At 40.7% G+C, this 26603-nt stretch overlaps 1 protein-coding gene across 3 annotated transcripts in view; it reads right to left on the reverse strand.

The window, feature by feature from the left end:
* The window catches only part of lars1 (leucyl-tRNA synthetase 1), a 68591-nt gene that overhangs the window by 29232 nt on the left and 12756 nt on the right, over positions 1–26603 (reverse strand). For all 3 annotated transcript variants that reach the window (XM_062970402.1, XM_003224098.4, XM_062970401.1), the window contains exons 5-19: positions 25436–25570; positions 23795–23956; positions 22979–23091; positions 22239–22302; positions 16914–16981; positions 15459–15684; positions 13962–14049; positions 12508–12584; positions 11250–11303; positions 9333–9473; positions 7201–7278; positions 2997–3082; positions 2854–2919; positions 2684–2766; positions 2055–2193 (exon numbers count right to left, since the gene is read on the reverse strand). In XM_062970402.1, the coding sequence (XP_062826472.1) occupies positions 2055–2193; positions 2684–2766; positions 2854–2919; positions 2997–3082; positions 7201–7278; positions 9333–9473; positions 11250–11303; positions 12508–12584; positions 13962–14049; positions 15459–15684; positions 16914–16981; positions 22239–22302; positions 22979–23091; positions 23795–23956; positions 25436–25570 (1580 nt within the window). The remainder of the gene's footprint in view (positions 1–2054; positions 2194–2683; positions 2767–2853; positions 2920–2996; positions 3083–7200; positions 7279–9332; positions 9474–11249; positions 11304–12507; positions 12585–13961; positions 14050–15458; positions 15685–16913; positions 16982–22238; positions 22303–22978; positions 23092–23794; positions 23957–25435; positions 25571–26603) is intronic.

Consider the following 26603-nt stretch of genomic DNA (forward strand, 5'->3'; position numbering starts at 1 on the left):
TGTCCTCACCAGTCGTGCTTGGGACGAAGGTGGGAGCGAGAGGAGGGCCTCCCCGGATGATCTCAGGGCCCGCGGCGGTTCATAGGGTAAGATGCGATCACGGAGATAGGCAGGGCCCAAGCCGTATAGGGCTTTATAGGTCAATACCTGAACCTTGAATTGGGCCCGGCAGTTTATCGGAAGCCAGTGGAGCTGCTTTAATAGGGGCATTGTATGCTCCCTATAACCAGCTCTGGTTAGAAACCTGGCTGCTGACCTTTTGAACAAGTTGGAGTTTCCGGACCATCTTCATGGGCAGCCCTACGTAGAGAGCACTGTAGTAATCCAATCTGGATGTAACCAAGGCATGGACCACCATGGCCAAGTCAGACTTCTCGAGGTATGGTCGCAGCTGGTGCACGAGTTTTGATTGTGCAAAGGCGCTCCTGGCCACCTGAGCCTCAAGCGTCAGCGATGAGTCCAGAAGGACCCCCAGATTGCGTACCTGCGTTCTCAGGAGGAGTGCAACCCTGTTGAGCACAGGTTGCCACCCAATACCCCGATTGGTCCCATGATTGACCAGGAGGGCCTCTTTCTTGTCTGGATTAAGCTTCAACTTGTTAGCCCTCATCCAGTTCATCACAGCTGTCAGGCACTGGGGTTTAGGATCTGGGCGGCTTCCTTGGAGTTCGGTGGAAAAGAGTAATAGAGTTGGGTGTCATTTGCGTAGAGATCGCACCGCACCCCAAAACTCTGGATGACCTCACCCAGCAGTTTCATGTAGATGTTAAAAAGCATGGGGGATAGAATGGAACCTTGCATGACCCGACAGGTCAAAGGCCAAGGGTCCGAGCAGGTATCCCCCAGCTTCACCAACTGGGTGTGATCCCTCAGGAAGGAGCGGAGCCACTGCAAAGCAATGCCCCCAAGACCCATTCCTGAGAGCCTCCAGAAGGATACCATGGTCGATGGTATCGAACACCGCTGAAATGTCCAAGAGAACCAGTAGGCATGCACTCCCCCTATCTAGTTCTCTGCGGAGGTCATCCACCAAGGCAACCAAAGCCATCTCAGTCCCATGACCAGGCCTGAAACCAGACTGTGACAAATCTAGATAAATGGTCTCAAACAAGAATTCCTGGAGCTGGGAGGCGATCACCCTCTCCAAGACCTTGCCCAAAAATGGGAGGTTGGAGATTGGTCGGTATTTGTTTAATAGAGACGAATCCAAATTTGCCTTCTTCAATATAGGCTTTACAATTGGTTTGTTGAGGCAGGATGGTAGATGCCCTTGTTGAAGAGAGGCATTGATGATTCTCGTGAACCAATCAGCCAACCCCCCACTGACCAATTTGATAAGCCAAGTTGGGCAAGGGTCCAAGACACAAGTGGTCGACCTCACGCACCAAGAACCTTGTCAACGTCATCAGGCTGAACAAGTCGAAACGAATCCAAGAAGACCTGACAGACAGGTGCCTTGGTTACATCCTCTGGTACTGCATTAACATCGGCATCTAAGTCGGAGCGCATTCGAGTGACTTTATCTGCAAAGTGATGTGCGAACACACCACATCGGGTTGTCAGGTGATCAGGGGGCCCCTCCCCCTCAAGGGGATGGAGAAACTCCCTGACCACCCGAAACAACTCTCCAGGTCGAGAAGGACTTTCTGGCTGCACGCATTGCCGCGGAGTAGGCCTTAAGAGAGGCTCTAGCCCGTGGATGCTCTTTGAATCCTCCGCCAGCGGCTCTCTAGGCCCCGCCTTGTTTACAAGACAGCTGATGGTGACTACTAATTTATTTATGGCAGATGAAAGGGGGGGACGCAATAAACCATCTGCCCCAATTCTCAATCACTTTATTCACTTCCTGGGAAATCAAAAGTACACGTAACAGTAAAAAATAAGGGCTAATTCTGATGACTATCTTTTCCAGAAAGTGGTTAGATTTACAGGTGTCCTGAAAAGTGTCTATTAACAGAGATCCAACATATGTGAAGATCTGCATCCACTATGCTAACTAAATCAACAGAAAGTGGTTACAATGATGATAAGAATTCCTTCCCCTTCCTTCTTACCTGATCCTCATTGGAGACTCTCCTTGTCCACGGAGATTGCCCCCTTGTAGGAGATGAGCCACTGTATAGAAGGCCATGTAGATAGTTGAATCAGAGAGAGATTCTATCAGCCACTGCTCATCCCAAGGCAAACGAGTACCTAGAAGATGACAAAGTATGTTAATTGTGAATTAGCAGTCTAGGTTTCTAGGCTAACCAAGGTGGGGACATGGGTGGGGAAATTAAAACAGCAATTATTGGGATGATAGTTATTGAATGCCTTAGTTATCAGTAATAAGTATAATACTTTCTACATTTCAGATTAAGATGGTTCACCAGGCATCATCTGAAAATCACTATGTTGGAAGGTGAGGCTGCTCTGAAGGGAAACCTGAAAGGAACATGATTGGTTTCTACAGGAAGTTGAACTAATAATGTCCTGATCAGTAATGAATCTGCACTTCCATTTAAGAGCTGGGAATCTGTAGATGAAAAACTGAGCAACATCATGATCTGACATCATATGGCTCACTTTGCTGCATCCATTGTCTTACTATATGTCATTATACAGTATATTGCAGATTTTTTAAAAACGAAATGAGTCATATCAAACAGTAGTACTCCTGAACAACATTGCATGCTCTTCCTACCTAATCCATATGTTCTTGAACATGCATGTTCCTGCAGCCAGTCTAGAGTAGCTTCAAAATTTCTTCTTGTCTCTTCACAAAATCTGAAAAGAAAAGAGCATTCATCTTTACTGTGTCCCCTGGCTCTATTTTAATCCATGGTTTTTCTGTTCTTGCTCCCCATAACTTACGTTTCAAGATTTTTCAGGCATTCATGAGTCTGTTTCTTCCATGTTTCTTCACCATAATCCAAGTACCTAAAGTCAGGGGAAAACAGTTACAGCAAAGTGGGAAACGTGCAACTAACGTAGCTGTATGTTGATTCCCAACTCACCATTGATCACAAAGAGCCACCACACACTCATCAGCAGATCTTGACATGACTTGTTTTTCTGGCTCCATATAGATCATAGCTTCACCCTAGAAGGAAGAGGATTACAAAGGTGAGACAACAAAAATATGTTTTACAGAATAAACAAGTGGCTTTAGCCAAGCAAATACACTCAATTCCATTTAACTAATAAGCTTCTTCAGGTGCTACCTTGAGGTTATCATGAGAGGTCAACTGAGGAATTACAGGAAATTTCAAATTTCCCCCTCTATGGCCCCTTCTACACTGCCACATAATCCAGATAATCAAATCAGATAAACTAGATTATCTGCTTTGAACTCGATTATATGAGTCTACACTACCATATAATCCACTTCAAAGCAGATAATCTACATTTAATATGGCAGCATAGAAGGGACCTAAGAGTAAAGAGTAACATCCACATCCAGAGGGGAAGGCTTCCAATATCAAGCTTCCATGAGGATTCAGTCAGTGTTTTCCTGACCTCAGGGGACAGAAAAAAAAGAAGAAAAAAAAGAGGTTGAGGGGAATTCTGTGCTGGCTATGGATCAAGAATATCTAGAGCCCTCCCATGTTCTTGGCACATGGACAGAGAGAAACAGGTTAAGCATAGGCATAAAAAGGTAAAGGTTTCCCCCTGACATTAAGTCTAAGTCGTGTCCGACTCTGGGGGTTGGTGCTTATCTCCTAAGCTGAAGAGCCAGCGTTGTCTGTAGACAACTCCAAGATCATGTGGTTGGCATGACTACATGGAACACTGTTATCTTCCCGCTGGAGCGATACCTATCGATCTACTCACACTTGCATGTTTTCGAACTGCTAGGTTGGCAGAAGCTGGGGTTAACAGCAGGAGCTCACTCTGCTCCCTGGATTCAAACCACTGACCTTTTGGTCAGTAAGTTGAGCAGCTCAGAGGTTTAACCCGCTGTGCCAGTGAGGGCCCCTAAGCATGGGCATAGATAATCTGACTTGATAAAGCAAACTTGATTTGGTTTTGGATAAGGCTATTCATCTGACTTCAAATATCTTCCCATCCACTACCCATCGCCCTAAAGGGATGCTTTTTAGGATTTCAAAATTGTGTCATTGAATTCTGTTAGTATATGAGGTAGGACTAGGTTTCTAAATCTCAGTTCAAACAAAAAGAAACAGTGAGCTAGGACCCAGCCCATGCTGGAAACAAATCTAATTCACTGGGTGGAAGCACGTGAAAGTTTCTCTACTATATTTTCAGCAGACCTACAGATAGCAAAGATCAATTATTCTAAAAGTGAAAGCGGCTAACCCTCACAAAATGGACTTATTAACATTTATACCTTCTACAACTGTATTAGGGAAGTCAGAGGTGGCCCTCTACTACAATTTCTACAATACCTCACTTCTAACAATACTGAGAGGGAATAATGGGAGTTGTCAGGCAAAATTATGAACAGCCAAACTTTTCATATGCTCCTGGTGTAAGTGCTATGTGTAGTGTGCACTGACAGAGCAAAAGAGACCCCAGACCTTTACAGTTCATGTCACCTAAACTGTTAGTACACTTGACCACCTCTATTAATAATGGTATTCATTAAAAGGAAATGGGGTGAACTGCATGGTTCCTCATACATTCCACTTCTACCATGTACCACCCCAGGACCAAGCATGGAAGCAAGTATAACCTGTAGGGATGGCAACAGGACAGAGAGTTTGATCTTTTATTGGGCTTAGCTCCAGGTGCAATAGGACAGATGCTGCGAAAGCTAAGACTTCAGACTAGACCACATGTGAATCAGGATGTGGCTTGGATGCCTCCACCAGACTAAACCAGAAGGGATCATAACTTTCCACTCTCTGTTCATTGAGGAGGAATCTAATCATGGGATATGTACAAGCTAACCTAAATTAAGAGGATGTGTGGTGAAAAACTGGCAGAAAAACGGAAGAAGTGGCAGTAGTGCTCTTCTGCAAAAGCCCGCCTCCACAGGTGCAAAAGATTCTCATCTGCAATATCTGATGGCATTATCAGGAACAGTCTAGGCGGTATGTATTTCTGAAAGAGGCATGTCAGTGAAGAAGGCTGTGAATAAGTGATTGATAAAGTTAACTAGATAAGCATTGGTTCTTCGCGCCATAACAGGAGACATGTAGACCTCAACCACCTCGACTACATCCAGCTGGGCCAAATAAATCCAGAGGAGTAGGAAGACAAAATAAATTGATGTAAAGATATTAGGGCCTGTGAAATCAAGTGTTATTGTCAATATAAAGAAAGGATTGGTATTGTAGAATACTGAAGGCATGAAAGAAAATGTAGAAACAAAGATTAGGATCATGCTGTCCACATTTACGACTATGTTCAATTATGATACGATTCTGGGTGATGCAGTAGCCACAAGGAAGTCCACCAGAACGAAGGGTATTCTTAGAGAAATAGACTATAGTACACATGTAGTCTTTGAAATCCCCCCAAGTTTTCAGATTCTTTAAAAGTAATAAGATCTAGGAGATTTATTAAACAAAACAACCCGCTCAAAACTAACTGCATATTGACTGCCTTGCTAAAGCACACAGACCCTGTAAAAAAAATTCTGGTTTCTTTTTTCCAGGCATTATTCATTTTCTATTTCAATTCAGGCCCATTTTCAGCTGATTTGGGGGGTGGGAGCTGGCATGTTTCTAAGATGTGTATGAAAGTTAGGGGAGCAAAATGAAGTGTGTGGGGACGTTCGTATGCCATGTTTTGAAAACATGTGGTAGGGTCATATTAGGATCACCATAAGTGGGAAATGAATAGAAGGCACACAACTCACACACAACATATTTGTCCTTTTACCAAACATCCATAGGTAGATGATAAGTAGAAAGAATAGAGCAGTTTTGTTGTTTTTGTAGAATTTGTTGGTGGGAGATACTTCACTGCTGGATGCCTCCTTCATAACAAAGAATCAGTCTTCTCAGTATTTCAGTTGCCCTCTTGTGAGTGAAATGTGTAAGTGCATCAGTTCAACCATCATACTGTACATTAAGAATTCAGAACTGACAAATTCTGGAAACTATAATGATATTTTACTTTCAAAATCTTTAAAGCAGTGGTTCTCAACCTGTAAGTCCCCGGGTGTTTTGGCCTACAACTCCCAGAAATCCCAACCAGTTTATCAGCTGTTACAATTTCTGGGAGTTGAGGACCAAAATATCTGGGGATCCACAGGTTGAGAACCACTGCTTTAAAGACTGAAATCTCACCACAAACTATTGCAGTGGTGCTACATTCCTTTTTCCAATGATCCTAAAAAGAGACTTTCAAGATTACAGGGCTTTTAGGGTCCAGGAATATATGTTGAAAATATGAAAAACAATAAGGAATTATTTATCATATGTAGTAGACATGTGACAAAGCTAAAAAATATTGGAAGTACAGTAGATAAAATTGGTGATGCAAGATATTATTAAGACTACAAAACAGTTTAAACAAGAGTTGTTTTTATAGAGATGGCCAAATTCTCAGATCAAGAACTTGAACCAAAATAATTTACACTATATAGCTTTGACAGCAATATTGTTGGGTGTTCAGAAATTGAAAAATGGGGAAATACCAATAAAAGAAAATAGGATATTGAAGTTGGAATGGCAGAAATGGACAAACTATCCACTTTGATTAGATATAAGTCTTTGGATAATTATTTCCTTTGTACTTTGGGCTGGGGAGGAAAGATTGGGAACAATTTTTATCTCATACACAAAAGAAGAGAAGACAACACTTGTGGGTTTTGAATACTGAGCTGATATTTTTATATGAATGAGTATTAGGCAGATGTTTAAATATCAGTTAAGAAATGAAGTGGGTGTTATGTTTATTTTTATTGGTGACTTGGAGTATGGAAAGCCCATTTTTAAACACTTGTTTCTGTGGATGGGGGTGGTGAGAAAGATTAGTGTTTGCTTTGTTGCTGTCAGTGTTGTATTCAGTTCTATTTGTTATTTGTCTTGTGTGTATTTGTCCTGTTTGATAGGCTAAGTGTAATAAGTTGTAGGGTTTTTTGCAACAAAACCAAAGCACTTGATTTAGTATAGCTTTGATTCTTGTGGCTGTGGTTCTGTCCCAAGAAATCAAGCAGTACTCTGTAAAAAAAAAACAAGCCAACAAAATAGTGTTGTGGAAGTCACTACATCATATTTTTAAAAAGCAGTACAAACCACTACACACATTATCTACCATCTTCTTCTGAATAATCTTCTTTACATCTTGAATCTTCTGGCCCTTGAATTCAGCCACAAGCATTATCTGAAAAGTGGTAATTCCAGAGGTTACAATTTGTTTCGGATATTTTGTAGCTTTGTAGATAGGCCACCTTACTCCCTTTTATTGCTAAAAGATGGCTTCATATGTTCATATACAGTATACCTTCACAAAAATCCAATAATCCAGTGTCTTCTTAGTTCTCCCCATTATATCTCCTGTCCTCAAAAGATCTCAAACCACAGCAAGCACATCAAGACTCTTCTTCACTTTGAAGATCCCTCCCAAAAATGATTCAATCCACCCCCAGTCCCAGTCCGTCCCTAGAAGCTAGAATAAATCTTTTCCCCAAAACATAGTATTCACAACCTCTGGCTTGCTTTCCTAGCTCCTTCTACAATTACTGTCTTCTTCAATCCACATTCTCTCTTTAGAATGCCCAACCATGGACATCTCAGTTTTCTCTGGAAAGGGAATCTTTCTCAGCAAACAAATGCAGATGCCATTATTTCCCAAAATTCAGGTTCCTTTTGGGTGTAATTTAAGACAGCCAAGTAATTTCTCTCATATGAAGTGTTATTTATTAGTAAAAGGAGAATGCAGACGTGAAGGTGATTACCAAATATTACAAAAGACCATATTACATTTGCTAAGGGCACATTTTGGGCGAGACAAAAAACAATGCCTGCCATGTTACAGGGTTCCAAATAATAAATTAAAGCAATCCCCTGATCATATCCCAGATAAACATTTGCCGATTCACACCTTGGATTGGCAAATTGGATCAACGTTCCCTACGCCAAGGATGAACAGCTGGGAAAGCCCAGGGGTAGCTATATAGACCCTCCCAGAAACCTTAGTGAGCTGCACCTCCCACTGGGAGGTGTAGGGAGGCATTTTGCCATGCTTTTAGGTCCCAGGACATGTCAGGCCAGGCTAGACTGAACAACATTAAGTAAATGGAAGCCATTCTCCTATCTCTTCTTGTTTCAAAGAAAGGCCTCTCCTGCAACATTTGCTGTGGGGGGGGGGGGGGGAGGAGTGTAATGGAAATGCCCTATCTGAGGGGAAAACATTGACCTCCAGGGAACTATAAAGGGAACTATATATACAGACTGTTGGCCACATGCAGCCCACCAGCCACACTTTGCCCAATCCTAAAGGTAAAGGCTTTCCTCTGACATTAAGTCTAGTTGTGTCCAACTCTGGGGGTTGGTGCTCATCTCCATTTCTAAGCCGAAGAGCCAGCATTGTCCATAGACACCTCCTAGGTCATGTGGCAGCATGACTGCATGGAGCACCGTTACCTTCCTGTCAAAGCAGTGCCTATTGATCTGCTCACATCTGCATGTTATTGAACTGCTAGGTTGGCAGAAGTTGAGGCTAACAGCAAGAGCTCACTCCGCTCCCCGGATTCGAACTGCCGACCTTTTAGTCAGCAAGTTCAGCAGCTCAGCTGTTTAACAGGGTGCACCACTGGGGACTCCTACCAGACTAACCTAGTCCGGAAGATCTGGTGGCATGGACACTCAACTTGAAACGGCCATGCACACTAACCTCCTCCAGTTCAGGAAGGGAAGAGAAGAAGACAAATATAGTAAATACAATAAAGCATGGAGCAGTTCCCTGGTTTAATGATCCTATAAGGATCCTAATGAACCACTTCCTCTCTGCTATTATTGTGCCTTTAACCTCTTGTTGGCACTTAATCAGTTGCCTGCCCATTTTATTATAATGCCTGGCTAAAAAGTGTCATATTGTGGTTAAATGTTGGACTACAACTCTGGAAAGAATCGCACAAATCCCCACTTGGCAATGGAATACCACTGAGTAACCCTGGGTTGATATATTCCCAAATTACCAGAGAAAGAACAACAGAGAACAAAGTGCACTATTCTATAAAGACCTTCTGAACAAACCTGACATTTAATAGAGCACGTCATATACTAAAGAATGAGAAGGAAGAGACTAAGATCAAGTAAGCAACCAAACAAACAAGTAAAGCCTTGAAACAGTCCATATGTGCAAATGCAAAATGCAACAAAGGAGAAAAGTGCAAGAGTGAACTCCTCTATGTCCCTTGTGAAAACCTTACTTACACCCTCATAAAATCCTTTTAGGTATAGTCTTTCCTTGGCTTCGACTAGTTTCTCTCTGTCATTTTGACTCTGGATTTTCAGCTCATCACAGATCATTGGAGCAGAAAGTTGGCCATAGCCAGGGATCTCAATGACAGGCACCTGGGAACATACAAAAGCATAGTAAAGCAGTCATTCTCAGTCATGCAAGTGAATCAAGAGTTTTATGGAGAATTCTGTGTTGACCCTTGTAGCCTTCAAATAAATCTGTACTTGATGGTTTATCAACAGTACATTATCTTGCTTACAGTCCTGTGGCCTGAAGCTATAAATGAAGGGGATAAATGAAACCAATTTTAATTCCACTCCAGTGAATAATTGTATTAGATCTATAGTGCATAAAAATGTGAATATTAGATGTGTATGTGTATGTGTAAAACTAGAATACAGGCATTTTGTTAACCCAAATGCAGGGTTATTTCCTAACCAAGTTAGTCTTTGGTGATAAAAATTGTTGGAAGAATCAATATCTTATATAACAATCACTAAGGCACGTTTCAGAAATTACTCAAGAGGTGTTTCGTTGTTAATCTTGCATCATGAAATATTGCTGACCCTAATCCTGCACCATACAAGGAAAAAGAGAAGACCGAATGAAAACAGAGTCTCAGATCATACAGACAGATATGACTTTCAAATGGGATTGCTCAGCAGATTTTTAAGAACAACTAGTACTGACTTTCTCTTTAGTCCTCTGGATGGACTAACAGATATAATTTTTGGGATCTGAAACAATTTGTAAATGTCGTCTAACTGTGTTAAGGTTGAACAGCCTTTATCTGCTCAAAAGTTGGAAGAAGACACCAACATTTCAGTGAAGCAACAATCCTTGCCATAAAGCTACTTTTCGTATAGACTCTTTCCAAATTACAAAATGAAGCAATTGCCAACCTATAAAATTAGAGTCCTTCAAGACAGCATATCCGCAACAAGCTGGAAGATCAAGCAGAGCACACAAGAGGCTTAGGGGATGTACTTTCAACACCAAATAAACCTAAAATGCCAAATTTAAAATACTCTGCTTTCTTGTGCACTTATTGCTCAGTCCTTCAGAATTACTGATCTGGTAAAATGTGAATCACAGGCAACAACTACATGTTGTACCAGCAGATGCTTCTTCCCAAATTTTTGGGGCCCATTTCAGATTTCCCTAGCCAGATCTTCTTGGCTAGTATATAAATCTGTCCTCCCTTAGGCTAGAGCTGTGAGATTTATACTCCTCCTGGTGTTTTATAACTCCGATTTCCACCAGTTTCAACCAGTCTAGCTAAAAGATCCCTTGAGTATTAGTTCACCAACACCAACTAGAGGGCTGCAAGTTCCCTACCCTAGCTCTTCAAAGAACAGCCCCTAAAACAAACCAGATTAGTCACGTAAAACACTGCTTCTTAAACAGTGGATCTAATCGCAGATGGGGTCCCCTTAACTCAATATTAGGGTCACGAAAAATTTGTGAAGTTTTCTGAATGCCACCTATTTACACAAATTTGTTAGCAACAACGTGCAGTGCTTACAATGGGCTCTGCAAAAATGCTTCAGCTATACTCCACAAAAAGGAAAATCAGCCTGTTTAGCAAACCTTGCAAATGCTGATTTGTTATCAGCCAATATTTGATTTTCATACCTATTTCATATGCCTATATACATGGGGACACAAAAAAATTTCTCAGATGGAAAGGGGTTGCGAATGGAAAAGGTTTATGAAGCGCTGATCTAAACTATGATTATTGTGGGAGGGGGATAAATGAATGCCATGCTGGTTTGTCTACATAGAATGTAAAGATTATGTGCACAAAGGATTTAACACGAAAATATACATCTACTATTAGAGATAATGTTGATAACCATTCAACAAAAATCATTGTCTGCTGCACTTACTGGTTCAAATGGGAGGACCATGTCATCTTTAATGCCATACTTTGCTCGGAAGGGCTATGAAGAAATTAGAAATCAAATGTAAAAATCAAATTTACAACAATCTAATATAAAGTGGGCTTTGTTAAGGTAACCAATTGATGTTTTCATCAACAAAAAGAAGCCCAATAAACTGTAGAACAGCTGCATTTTTAAAAAGCCTACAGATAATAACATACCATTATTCAGAGGGGAGAAATCACTCTTCTGTTCCAAGCATGAAAACTGTGTGACTCATGGACTACATGAAGCCTTTAGAACATTCCCCCTCCCCCCAAAACTGGCTATTCCCATTTCTTTCAGGTTACATCATCCAAACATTTTTTGAAATTAAAAAAAAACTTCCAAAAACAAAAATGGGCTGTGGCGCAGGCTGGAGAGCAGCTGCAATGAATCACTGCAATGAATCACTCTGACCAGGAGGTCATGAGTTCGAGGCCCGCTCGGAGCCATGTTGTTCTTGTCTTTGGTCTATGTTAAAAGGCATTGAATGTTTGCCTATATGTGTAATGTGATCCGCCCTGAGTCCCCTTCGGGGTGAGAAAGGCGGAATATAAATGCTGTAAATAAATAAAGATATCCCAATGACTAAAATGTTAACAGTGTTAATGCTCTGAAGGATGGAAAGCCCTACTAGCCTGCTAAACTGTATGTTCAAGAAACACCCACAATTTTTCAGCTGAAAAAACACTGTGCACACTATTTTCATTATTAGCTAATTAGCTAAGACAACAATGAATATATTTGCCACAATCAAGCTAAAGCATACTTTTTTGTTGTACTACATGTAGGTTCAGGATTCAGTCTAGCCCATATTGTATACCTGCTCAAGAGATGGGATTCTGTTGACAGAAGATGCATTCAACCTTCAGACTATTAAAATAACATTTTACTCATGGTGTATTAACATTGGACACCCCAGATCCAGTGGTTTGGTAACTGTAATTTCCATCAACTACAGATTATCATATACATAAAATGGGGGTGATGTAAATAAGGATGTGCTGAAGTATCAACACAATAGTTGGTGCCATTTAATAATACAGGATGCCATCATCCGCTTTCTTTTTTTGCCTCCATTGATAGTTCTGGAACTGAAACCCCACAGAGCCAGAAGGCTTATTGTATTTTTAAAATGTTTGTGCTGGTATCTCTAAAATCTGTATGACTCACTCACCAGCTTCTCGAAAATCAAGACCTTTTCAGGTTTAAAGAGGCTCACCTGTTTCTTTTTTAAGTCTCTCAGGGCTGCAATGTCATCTGGAGAATCAGATGGGACACTTGTAACCACACCGGTGCCTTACAAGAAATATTGACAAAACATAGGTTTTATCCAATTTTCTGTTAGAGCAACACACACATAAAAGAACAATTGCATTTTGAAGCAAATATCACTGGCTAATATTTATTTCTATAGAGCTTAATACATGTTTGAAATAGAAATGGAAAGAGAAAACCAGCCACAATTTTAAGTAGACCAGGAGGGCTAAGAATATTGTATCTTTCACTCACATCTTAGTTTTCACAACTTAATACAGCTCTTATTTTAAGTTTGTTCTGAAGCAATGATATGTCTACAACAATTGCAATTAGTGTCTCAGCAGTTTTGGTGGCTGAAAATCTGGGAAGATGTAAAGAGCTATGTACAAGAGTGTGCCATGTGTGCAAGGGCTAAACAGCTGATTGGGAAACCAAGGGGATTACTGCAACCAGTAGCCAACCCTTCTAGATCCTGGAAACACATTGCAATCGACTTCATTGTGGAGTTACCTGATAGCAAAGGGTTCACTACTATCTGGACTATTATGGACTTGTTCTCTAAACAGTCTCACTTTGAATCATAGAATCATAGAATCATAGAATAGTAGAGTTGGAAGAGACCTCAAGGGCCATCTAGTCCAACCCCCCGCTAAGAAGCAGGAAATCGCATTCAAAGCACCCCCGACAGATGGCCATCCAGCCTCTGCTTAAAAGCCTCCAAAGAAGGAGCCTCCACCACGGCCCGGGGGAGAGAGTTCCACTGCCGAACAGCCCTCACAGTGAGGAAGTTCTTCCTGATGTTCAGGTGGAATCTCCTTTCCTGTAGTTTGAAGCCATTGTTCCGTGTCCTAGTCTGCAGGGCAGCAGAAAATAAGCTTGCTCCCTCCTCCCTATGACTTCCCCTCACATATTTGTACATGGCTATCATGTCTCCTCTCAGCCTTCTCTTCTGCAGGCTAAACATGCCCAGCTCTTTAAGCCTCTCCTCATAGGGCTTGTTCTCCAGACCCTTAATCATTTTAGTTGCCCTCCTCTGGACGCTTTCCAGCTTGTCAGCATCTCCCTTCATCTGCGGTGCCCAAAACTGGACACAGTATTCCAGGTGTGACACAGTATTCCAGGTGTGACACAGTATTCCAGGTGTGGCACTTTGTGCCACTGAAAAAAGATTCCAAGCATACAGTTGGTGAAGATGTTAATACAACATGCCTATTGCCTTCATGGGTGCCCCAAGAGGACAATATCGGACTGGGGTTCACAGTTCACCGCAAAGTACTGGAAGAATGTTGTTACAAGAATGGCAATACAGAAAGGTGCTTGCAAAACATATCACTTTGATGCTCATTAGTTCAGTAAAAAGTAACCCAACTAACGCAAAACCTGAAAATAATATAGATGAAGATCTAGCAACCTCACCTTTGTCTTCCTTAATAGTCAACATAGGAAGGGTATAGATGACTTTGTAGGATGTTAGAGGAGCAGAAAGTGGAGCCCCAAGAATGTCCTACACAAGAGAGAAGCAGAATTGAAACAGGTTAAGATTAAATGATTACTTGTAGTTGAAGCAGAAACAAGTAAATGTATACTATATATCAGGCATGGGCAAACTTTTTTGGGATGCTGCCCTGCGGGGCAGGGCAGTGCAGTGGGCAGCGGGGAGGGGGAGGCTGAGGGCAGTTGCCATGGGGGGGGGGGAGAGACCAGGGGGATTGTTGTGGAGGACAGTTCTCCTCTTAGCCTAGGGACACTGCGGCCTGCTGCAGCCCCAGACTCAAAGGGGAAAGAGACATGCAGTTGGCAAGTTCCAGAAGGCTCTCACCAGTCACAGCTCTCCTGCGACCTGCTGTAGTCCCAGACTCCAAGAAGGATACACATGGCTGGCAAGAGCTCCGGAGGGCAGCCCCTTGAGCCCTTTCCTCCAGCCCTCATCTGCCTCGGCCCTCTTCTCAGCATGTGGATGCAGTGGACTGCCGTGGGCCCAGACTGAGAGGAGACACGTGGCTCAGGAGAACTCTCACCAGTCACGTGTCTCTGCCTCGGCCCTCCTCTCAGCCTGGAGATATAGCAGGATGCCTCATACACATGCTGAGAGGGGGGTCAAGGCAAAGGAGGGTCAAAGGAAGGAGCCCAAGGCCATGGTTTGCCCATGTCTGCTATATATTATTAGATAACATGGGCATGATACACTGATTTTGCATAGTGTTTCATGTTGTATGTATATGTGATATTATTTATTCCACATACTGTGTAATGTAAGCCATTTATAAATACTTGTAATTAAGATATAATGAGGGTAGTATAAAAACTTAGATCACAAGACATAAAATGTACATATCAAATAGGAGTTACACACTTCTCATTGCTCCCAGGTGGACTCTCACAAAATGTATTGCAATGGGATGGACTATCCAGTTACAAAAGATCCGTCAGGCATAGGAGCAGGAAGTGGCACAAAGACTGGGAAAGGAGGGAAAGGAAATGTCCTAGTGCTTTCCATATCAGCTCTAGGTTCAACTTTTTCTATTCACAAAGGTTTAATTGATTCTTCTTTTCACAGAAAAGGTCAGAGGCAGCAGGAAAAACACCCACAGATCAGACCAGATCATAATGCAGCCACAAGGGCAAAGTGAAGCATTAAATGGTGAATTTCTCTCCCTAAACATTTTTTGCAAAATGTTATGTTTCAGCATAGGAATTTGTCCTTTAACACAATATATTTTAACAACCCATATACCATGTTTCAAGGTGAATACTGTGATACCATGATATGAGGCAGAGACCATGGGAATTAAATTTCAAGGTGAAGGTGAGAAATGACACACAGCATTCCTTTGTAAACATTCTTCAGCACTCTCTTCCCAATCCATGGACACAACCCCCAGCCCTTTAAATCACTTTGGTCATGATGCTCACCTCTCCCATCAGTTCCTTCACAACAGGCACTACTCCATTTATCTTTGTAAAGCCTTGATAGGACATATTCCTGGCAGCTCTCTGCGTGCAAATAAAAATATCCCCATTCAGGGTCTCAAAACCAATATACTTCATGTCAGGGCGAACCCAACAATTAGTTTGCCCAAACATGGTCTCTGGTCTGAGAGTTGCAGCTACCAAAAAAATATTCTTTCCCTTAAGGCCACTGCAAAAGAAAGGAAAGGGAGTTCAGGAAAATAGTTTAGAAAAAAACACAATGCTCAAAGAACAAAATCCAGCATTTTACAAAAAACAAATTCTATAATCTAGTGCCAATATCCCTTTATATGTGTCATTACCTATGAAGCAAGCATTCTTAAATTTGTTTCAATTAATCTAGGAACGCAACTAAGATATACTAATTTATATTCAGATTAATACCAAGAAGCAGTAATCTAGTTGGTTCCATCCACAACAATCTGGTCCATTTTTCTCCTCAACTAACATAACTTCTGTGAATACACATATACAAATATCCCCCACTTATTCAACACATTAAGGATCACAGCATAGTCGAAAAGTGGAAATGGTTGATAAACAGAATCTAGTTCTTTTTTAAGTTTGCAAATGCAATTCGGTACACAAGATGGTGCTGAGTCAACTAAAAGAATAAAGATGGTGCTGAGTCAACTAAAAGGATTGGGAAGGCACCTGAGGTGGGAAAAACAGTGTGCCAAATTGATGAGAGACAAAAATGCAGCATGCAATCAAAAGAATGAATCACATGTTGAAAATATAGTTCAGGATATAATTTAGAACAGTTAAAAGAGTGACAACAAGAGAGATTTCGAAAATTAGGGGACAATTATACAGAAGTCTGTATACACAATCAATAATCAAGCATTGTTCTTGGTCTGACTTATACTAAATAGTACATTCCTTGGCATACCTACTCAGAAGTAATATACCGTATGTTTAAATGTTTGTTTTGCTGTATTCATCTTTCCACTGGCAATCTCAAGGTGACATACACAGCTCTCCTTTTTCCTGATTGATCTTTCAACCACGCCAGGGCGTAGGTCAAGCTAAGATACAATGTGGCCTAAGATGACCCCCACCAGTTTTATGGCTCAGTGGGGTCTGGAATATAGAGCTCCCTACATAACGACCACTACAGCTCAATTCAGCGCAAGTAACCCTCACAAGAAGTGTATGTTCTACCTTCTCAAGGATATGCTTTAAACAGTTTAAATGCTAGAAATATTTTACATTTCTACAATGATTTTTGTAAGTTTTTATCTGCGTGTGTTTTTATCTGTTATCTAGAAAAAGTAAGATTTTATCAGGGGTAGGAAATAGCTCAATACATACATTTTGTAAAATTTCTACAAAAAACTTCAAAGTATTTGAGAGTTCTTCCTAATTTGAAGAACAAATATTACCCTAGAAACTTACCTTAACTTCACAGGGTAAGGTTCTACCACCTTCATTTTGATCAGGGTATATTCTTGAGGTCCTACACCCTAAGGGCCAATAGACAAACAGTGAGTTCAAGACTTCTATCTCCGGCATCCATGGGTACTTCAGAATCTGATCAGACAAACTAGCTTTCATTTATTAAAGGAGGGAAAAATCAATGTGTTCAATACCAACTCAGTTCTAATCCTTCTAATGAATGCCTGCTTACTTAAGGAATGGCCCATCTATTTCAAAAAACAAAACTTTCAGCATGTCTCATGAAGAAAGTGGAATGTACCAGATATGAGAACAGAAACCAGAATTCTAACAGCCTCCCTCCAAAGCATGTATTCTTATAATGTAGTAAGTTTTCTTTTCCCTCTGAATAACTAACTCCGCTACAGTCAATCCCCAAGTTATGAACAAGATAGATTCTGGAGGTTTGTTGTCAACTTGAATTTGTTTGTAAGTCAGAACAAGTACAGTTTTCAGTGTAACTCCAGCCATATCTACACACACTTTGGATAGCATATATCTATATATATAAATGAGTGATGGCATCATGGCGACCAACAAAACAAAAAAACTACAGGCCTCCCAACCTCAAAATTTGACAACACAACCCATCATCCACGGCTCCAGTAAGATACAACAAAAAGAAAAGAAAAATAAAGTCCTAATTAGAGGGAAAGGAATAATTGTTTTTATCCAATTGCTGCCAGTTAGAGGACTAATCTCTGCCCACTTGGTCTCCTAGCAACCAACTCAGCCAAGGGGACAGGCAGATTTAGGCCTCACTTAGGCTTCTTCCACAGATTATCTAATTTGCACTGGATTATATGGCAGTGTAGACTCAAGGCCCTTCCACACAGCTATATAACCCATTTATAATCTTATGTTATCTGCTTTGCACTGGATTATCTTGACTCCACACTACCATATAATCCACTTCAGTGTGCATTTTATACAGCTGTGAAGAAGGGGCCTCATATAATCCAGTTCTAAGCAGATAATTTAAGATTATCAATATACAGTAGAGCCTCACTTATCCAACATAAACAGGCCGGCAGGATAAGTGAATATGTTGGATAATAAGAAGGGATTCAGGAAAAGCCGATTAAACATCAAATTAGGTAATCATTATACAAATTAAGCACCAAAACATCATATTATACAACAAATTTGACAGAAAAAGTAGTTCCATGCGCAGTAATGCTATGTAGTAATTACAATAGAGTCTCACTTATCCAACACTCGCTTATCCAACATTCTGGATTATCCAATGCATTTTTGTAGTCAATGTTTTCAATATATCGTGATATTTCGGTGCTAAATTCATAAATACAGTAATTACTACATAGCATTACTGCATACTGAACTACTTTTTCTGCCAAATTTGTTGTCTAACATGATGTTTTGGTGCTTCATTTGTAAAATCATAACCTAATTTGATGTTTAATAGGCTTTTCCTTAATGCCTCCTTATTATCGAACATATTCGCTTATCCAACATTCTGCTGGCCTGTTTATGTTGGATAAGTGAGACTCTGCTGTACTGTATTTACAAATTTACCACTAAAATATCACAATGAATTTAAAACACTGACTACAAAAACATTGATTACGAAAAGGCAGACTGCGTTGGATAATCCAGAACATTGTATAAGTGAATGTTGGATAAGCCGGCTCTTCGGCTTAGAAATGGAGATGAGCACCAACCCCCAGAGTCAGACATGACTGGACTTAATGTCAGGGGAAAACGTTTACCCTTTACCTTAACTACCACCAATTCCTCAATACTTTATTTCCCATACCACCAGACTTCGCCACAGCAATGCGTGGCCGGGCACAGCTAGTCTATATATAAAAAAATGTAATGTGCATTTTCCCATGGAGTAAACAACAAAACCACTGAACCAAATCACACCAAATTTGGCCACAAAAGACATAGTCATCAAATCTATGTCTTTCCATCAAAAAACCTAGAAAAATAAAGTCCAAATTACAGAAGACAAGGAAGCGCCGTTCTCCCCCTGGCTTCCAGTCAGGAGGGTAGACCCCGCCCCCTTTAGGCCACGCTCACTTTGTGTCCTAGCAACCCCCTCAGCCACAATGGCTGAAGGTTCACTTAGGCCTCTTCCACACTGCACATAAAATACAGATTATCTGATTTGAACTTAATTATATGGCAGTGTAGATTCAAGGCCCTTCCACACAGCTATCTAACCCAGAATGCCAACGCATATAATCCACAGTATTGGCTTTGAACTGGATTATTTTGAGTCCACACTACCATATAATTCAGTTCAATGCAGATTTTATACAGCTGTGTAGAAGGGGCCTCATATAATCCAGTTTAAATAAAATAATACAAGATTATAAATATAATATATAAAATTACTGTGCTATAATAAAATAGAACAATATAATCTCTACAATCAGGACAGTAAATAAAGAACAACACTCTGAAAACAGGGGAATCCCAGACAGGAAACAATCAGGACCAGCTAACACCTCCCAACAAACTATTCCCCCAGGGAGGAATCAGTCAGGCTTTGAAACTACAAGGCCATTCAATGCTAATTGCCCTCTTTCTCTGCACACCCTCCACCTCAAAGTCATTATTATTATTATTATTATTATTATTATTATTATTATTATTATTAGGTTGCTGTGAACCATGACAATGAATACAACCAGGCACCCAGCATTACAAAACTCTGCAACCAGGACAGTAAAAAAAGAACAACACTCTGAAAACAGGAGAATTCCAGACAGGAAACAATCAGAGCCAGCTAATCACCTCCCAACAAAGGATTTCCCCAGGAATGAATCAGCCCAGCTTTGAAACTACAAGGCCATTCAATGCTAATTGCCCTCTTTCTCTGCACACCTCCACCTCAGAGTCATTATTATTATTATTATTATTATTATTATTATTATTATTTCAATTATTTTATTGGGTTGCTGTGAACCATTACAATGAATAAAACCAGGCACCCAGCATTATAAAACTCTACAACCAGGCCAGTAAATAAAGAACAACACTCAGAAAACAGGGAAATACCAGACAGAAAACAATCAGGGCCAATAAACACATCCCAATAAAAGATTCCCCCAAGGAGGAAACAACCAGGCTTTGAAGCTGCAAGGCCACTCAATCCTAATCAAGGTGACTAATTACAACATTCATACTTGCTTCCACAAACAAAAACTCACTTAGGACTATGCCAAGCAACATGTGGGCGGGCACATCTTTTACACACACACACACACACACACACATACATATATACATGCTTTGGATACCATAGGGAAGGGTTAACCCCTTTGCAATGTTTGTTTTGCTGTCTGTGCCCCTGTTCAAAAGATTTCTTCATACTTTCTGTCCCTATGATGATTGGATTTTGAAAAATTTGGCTTGTTGTGGAAACAAGGATTGGTGAGGAAGCTTCAGCTGAGACACCTTTTCCCCATGACAACTCTAATAGGAGCGAACTTCCCTTTTGAGGGATAGATTTTTCTCACTTCCTGTTGCCTCACCCCATTCTAAACAAGATAGAAATATCCGACTTACCCCTTGGTAAGTCGGATATTTGTATCTTAGGAACTGCCTGTATCTACTTATAAACTCTTAAAATTTCAGCATGCAGATCCTAATATTATATGTATATTTTGCCTAATCCCCTTTAGGTTCTCTTTTAGATATTAAAGATAAATAAGAATATATTCTGGTATGACAGGTTCAGGCCAGACTTGTCTTTCTGCAAATATTAATTTATATTTAAGAAATATACCATAAAATGTTGGTGTAGTTTATTTTGTTCTTTCCACATTATGTTTATCTCATTCTGTACTGGTTTTTTAAATTAAATACCAAAAAAGCAGTATATAAAAAACATACATGATCCATTTATCCAAAGATTAGAAAGCATATTTAACAAAGGATGCAAAACTCAGGATATTCATCATCACATCTATTTGCAACGTAAGGGAGAAACTAAACATGCAGATGATTTCAAATTAGTCCTTTCATGATGATATTAAATAGCATGGAGGACAAGGGCAGAAACCCAAAATTTCATATGGAAGCCTGCATGAAGCTTCCAGTGAGATCAAACAATATGTTCCATCAACAGCTAACCTTGTAAGGAAGAGCAGAACTACTGTAAAGACTGCCATAATTCCCAACTCAGAAATCCACTCCAGAAGAATACTGTAATTGGTAGTATATAAAGTCACTGAGAGGTCAAGGAACATTAATACAAATACAATACAGGGTCAACTTTCAAAGAAAACCCAAAGTGACTCAGTGCTAAAACTGTGTCCAAACCCTGACTGAAATGAAAGCCATTGTACCATATGTAAAGAGAAATGGAACCCAACAGTCAAAGAGAATGTGGAGATGATTTCCTTGAAAACTCATTTCCTCTTACAAGTCCATGTACCATTTCCCATGGTTTTCTATTTGGTACACGTTAACGTCCTGTTGTGGTTCAACCTGATGAAGATGAGGGGTTTGGGGTTTCAGAGTCTGAAAAAATGCTGGGACCAGATGCAGTTTCAGGGCCTGAGAGAATGCTGGAATCAGATGCAGCCGAGAAGGTGTTAGAGCAAAATGCTGTTTTTGAGTCTCAGTGTGAAAGCTCATCGGGGGAATAGTTGACTTGGATACACATTCGAGACCAGCTCTGAGGAGGGAGGCATTCAGGTACAGAAGATCAGAAAGAATTTGTGAGAGAGCTAGACAGAAGCGGGCCCCTCAAGGTCAGAGGAATATGTTCATGCTTTGTAGTCCTTAAGGCAGAGAGAGCTTTGTTGGGATTTTAGATCTAACAACGTCACTATTCATGTGAAGTCCTCCAATCTCGTTCCTTGTTCAAGCCTTAGTTCAAGACCCAAGGTTTAAGCTCATGTTCTGGCACCTTGTTTCATGGAATATTTTGGGATTCATGTTCAAGTTTTGCTCCTTGTTTTCTGGATTTGCCTAAGGATTCATGTTCCTGTTTTAAGCCTTGTTTTGGGATTTATCCTGCCTTTGGATTGTTTTCTGTGAACAGTTTGACCGGGCTTTTTGCAGTGACATTTGTCTTCTATATTAACTCTTGGTATTTGCCCTTTACTTCCTCCATGGTGTTTTGCCCTTTTTAATATGTGTTTTCTTAAAAAACTGTTTTGACTTTGACTTTTGGTTTCTTGGTGGGTACTGTGAGCAAGGTGAAACCCCGCTGAGGTGCAACAGATCCAGCCATTCCCTGCTTTTCCTTCTCAGTTCCTTCTAAGTTCAAAGACAGTATGTCATTAGAAGTTAAATATTTCTTACCTCCCCAGTTTGTCTGTCATGGTCCATGCATGGTTGTCCATCTTTGGGTGAATAAATAGTATATCTAAAAGGCAAAAGAAAACATTACGTAGCTGTATAGCCAGAGACTGAGAAACAAATTGTGTCTTGAGATATTAATGCTAACATATCACTAACAAACTTGCCACCAATAATTGCCACCTAGCAGGGTGCTGTGCAGAATCAGCCCAAGAAGGTTGCTACTCAGAATGAAACTAATGGGTAATGTTCGTTCTTTCCATCATTATTTCAACTTCTGCAGAAACTCTACAAACTAGGTCACAATTTCAGGATATTATAACCCAATTTATTTCTGAACAGATTATTTACACTTTCAGCTATTCAAGGAGCTATGCATTCTAGTTCTACATTATATAATCAGCATCCTGCCCACTTAGAAGCAAGTATGCAAAATATAATTTATGATGTGACTAAACATTATGGTTGCTGAATCTATTAATTTATTTAAAAGCCTTGAACTAGTAACCATAGTTTTGGACAAGGAAAGTGTCCCTACCGCATCACTGATATATCAAATCCACATTAAGGATACCTGGGCATTCCAAATTCCAAAGATACAGTAAATGTATTTATATGCCCTGTAGAACTATAATCAAATAATCCCATCAGCAAACTTTATGGAACAGAGCAAGCAGGTAAGCCAGGAGCCTTTAGTCAACCCCTACTTTTATAGAATGAAAACATCAAAAAAATATACTTACCGTTTTCCAAATTTTATTTTATTTCTTTCTCTCAGGGTGAGAAACTGCCATCGTACAAAGGAATCATAATAAGGGTTGACATCAGTGGTAACAAAAGAGCGCCTCCAATCAATCTGGAAATTCATTAAAAAAAAAGAATAGTCTAATCATGTTTCCAAACTTTCTGTGAAATTTTGAAATGCAATTAGGAGTTTCCTTTTTCACTTGTAGGACATAAGTCATGACTGTTGTGAAAGTAATTATTGGTGCACAAGAAGGCTTTAGATATTAATTACTTGTCCAAGTGGACAATAACTTTTAAAATGAGGATGGAGAACAGGTAGCTCTCCAGTTGTTGAATTACAACATCCATCAGCCCTCATCAATAACTATACTGGCTAATTGAAGTCTGAAAAGTTCTGGAGTGCCATTCCAATGCTTTAAAATCTTTTCAGAAGTGGAATGTAACATAGCACAGTCCTTTGTTGCTTGATGAGGGGAGAAATGAACCCTCATAACAAAGCTAACCAAGAGCCTTGCATGAACTCGAACAGCACTCAGATGTCTAGCAGCAGTAGTTGCTCTGTTTGATTCCAGTTCTTAAAAGCTATTTCCCCAAAAATAATAACAGTTTTTCAAATGCTGTCATGAATAAACAGATATGTTTAGGAAATGTTCTTACATAGCATTTAAATGTATGTGATTGAATATTTTATTATAAAAGTCTACAGCTTAACATAAAAATTACAGGAACACACAAAGAAAAAAATCTCTGACTATCAATCTAAGACAAACATTTCTTTTGAAGAAGCATTTCAGAAAGAAAGTAACATGTACCTTGAGCCCCATGCTCTTTAAATCTTGAATGGCTAAAGGCGGGAAATAATCAAGCCAATGCTCAGCTTCGGAGAACTTCACTATCTCTTCATCAGAAAGACCTAAAGATTTCATGATTCCCCACTGGTATTTTGAAGAGCCAGTTTTGGCAGCAGCCTTACTCTTTAAAGGAAATGAGAAAGAAAGTTAACCTTGCTTACTTATGTTCAGAAGAACTTTGAGACAAGGATCAAAGTGATGTAAAGAATGCAGCTCGAATAGGTTCACTACCTTTTTGTTCACATTTAAGAATAACTTATGCAAATGTAACTACTGTATTTCTGCAAGGTAAATAATCTTCCAAAAGGATATAAAGCTGCCTTTTAAGTGGCCATCTTGGGCCTCATCTAAGAATGTTTTTTTTCTCTCTGCAAGTCCACTAGTTGAAGAAAGGGAGAGGAGGGATTGGGGAAAAATGCAGATAAAGCTAAAGACTTCATCCCCACTTTTCAGTCTGACCTCATTCATTAGAACAGTGGTTCTCAATCTGTGGGTCCTCAGGTGTTTTGGCCTACAACTCCCACAAATCCCAGCCAGTTTACCAGCTGCTAGGATTTCTGTTGTAGCTCAGCCCAAGCCAGGGATTGGGCCCATTCAGCCAGTAATTGTCCCTGCACCTGCATTGCCAGAAGACTCTGGGTTTGGGCCTGACATGCAGTCAGATTGTCTCAGTAGATTCTGGAACGAGAGACCGAATGATTGCAAGCAGGCATTGTGAACCACATTCCTCTCAGCAGACAAGGCCAGATCACCAGGTGCCAGATGGGCATTCTAGTTTAGAGGAGGATAATGAGTTTGACAGGAAGGGACTGATAACTCATCAAAGGAGGGAATGAGAATGTTTGCAGAGAAGTAAACGACTGCTTTTGAAGTGCTCTAATGGTTTTCTCATGAGAAAGCGTTTTCTCATGGAAGAAAGACCTTGGATTTTCCTTAAATGCCTGGTTCTTCTCTGCCATAGCAGAGGTGGCAACATTGCAATTCAAGATAGAAAGATCTTTGCTCCGTGTTCCTGTATATTCTTGCAGCTGTGGATTGGCTTCAAGTCCCAGCCTTGTGTTGCCTTTGAATCCAGTTAATTGTTCCAGTAACTTTGCTGTTTGGATTCCTATTACCTTGGATTACCTTGGAGTTTGATCCTGCAATCTAGTCTTGTTTTCCTGTGGTTCCAGTTTGTCTCATGCCTTAGAATTGATTCTTGTTTGGACTATTCTTGATGCCTTTCGTGGGACTGAGTTCGCTATCTGGTTTGGACTATGGTTTTTGAGTGATTTTCTTAGACTCTTGCTTTAAGATTTTCAAGTACATTACTCTTGTGGATTTAAACCCATTTTATTGACTGAACTTTATTTGCTTGTGCTTACTGATAACCTTCAATAAACAGCTTGTTTGCTTATATTCTGGGGCTCCAGTGTGGTTTTGAGGTGTCTACGCAGCCTAGGGGTGCAACAGTTTCTGGGAGTTGAAGACCAACACTTCTGGGGACCCACAGGTTGAGAACCACTGCACTAGAATACAGCCAACAAATTTCCCTTATAGAAATGCAGCTCTCACGGGGGGGGGGGGGGGGGGGAGATTCCACACTACTGCTTTAAGATTCACCTTTTTGCCTTTAGCCTTGTCTTTGATGACAACTTCTTCCTCCTTGGAGTCCTCCTCCTCCTCCTCTTCTTCATCAGGGAATTCTGGTGGGCAGCCATACAGCTCCATTTCTCTTTTCAGTTTATCTGCACATGCCTAAGAGAAAATCCAGAGTGGCTAAGTAACTGTAACACAAGCAACAATTCATACACATAAATGTCAGAATAAAATCATTTCACTATATAGAACTGAAGCATGCTGAAGCATGAGGTTTTTAGACAAATGGATCTAATTTACATATGTTTTAATTTTTATAATGTATTTTAATGATGTATTTTTATAGTTTTAATTCATTATATGTACTGTTTTTGTTTTATTATTATGTTCTTGGCAGTAAATGTTGCCAACTGTGTAAGCCGCCCTGAGTCCCCCCGGGTGAGAAGGGCGGGGTATAAATTCTGGAAATAAATAAATAAATAAACTTGTCTGAATGCCCCTCTATGGCAACATTAAATTTAATAATAGTAGGTTTGGACAAACTAAGGCTCAGGGTCCGTATATAGCCCCTGGACACTTACCTCAGGCCCTCCTCATTTTCCCTGTCCTCTTGGCATGAGAACACGGTGGCTTGGCATGAGAACACGGTGGCTCTGCTCTGAAGCATTCTCTACCACTGCATGGCTCACCCTCCACCCGGCATAAGGACGGTGCGAGCAGCATCGTCCTTATGGTGAGAGGACGGCCCAAGGAAGGCACGGAGTGACTGAAAGCCCTCCGGAGCATTCTCAGCCATAGCCTGTCTCACCCTCCTCCCAACATAATGCTGAGAGGACAGCCAAAAATCGGGGGAAGAAAATTGCAGCAATCACATGTCTCATTTTCCTCCTGGAATGGGCAAGCAGCCTCATCCTTATGCCAGGAGGACAACCTTAGGATGACCCAGGCCCTGCCCCACCCCCTCCAAGCCCCACCCTCTCAAAGGCCCTCTCCCTCCCGAGCTCGTCCAACCCAGCTCGTGCGCAGCCGCCCTCCTTCTCGACCTGGTCCGCCCCTCAGTTGGGCCCACAATTCGGCCCCAAGGCAAAAAAACTTAGGTTGATTTCCCAGAAATGTGGTTACTTTGCTGACTGAGAATGAGGACATCCATTAAAATGGGACCTCAGCCTTCTTGCTTCCCAAGGAGATAAGG

The sequence above is a fragment of the Anolis carolinensis genome, chromosome 2, assembly GCF_035594765.1.
Source record: "Anolis carolinensis isolate JA03-04 chromosome 2, rAnoCar3.1.pri, whole genome shotgun sequence".
Classification (NCBI taxonomy): domain Eukaryota; kingdom Metazoa; phylum Chordata; class Lepidosauria; order Squamata; family Dactyloidae; genus Anolis; species Anolis carolinensis.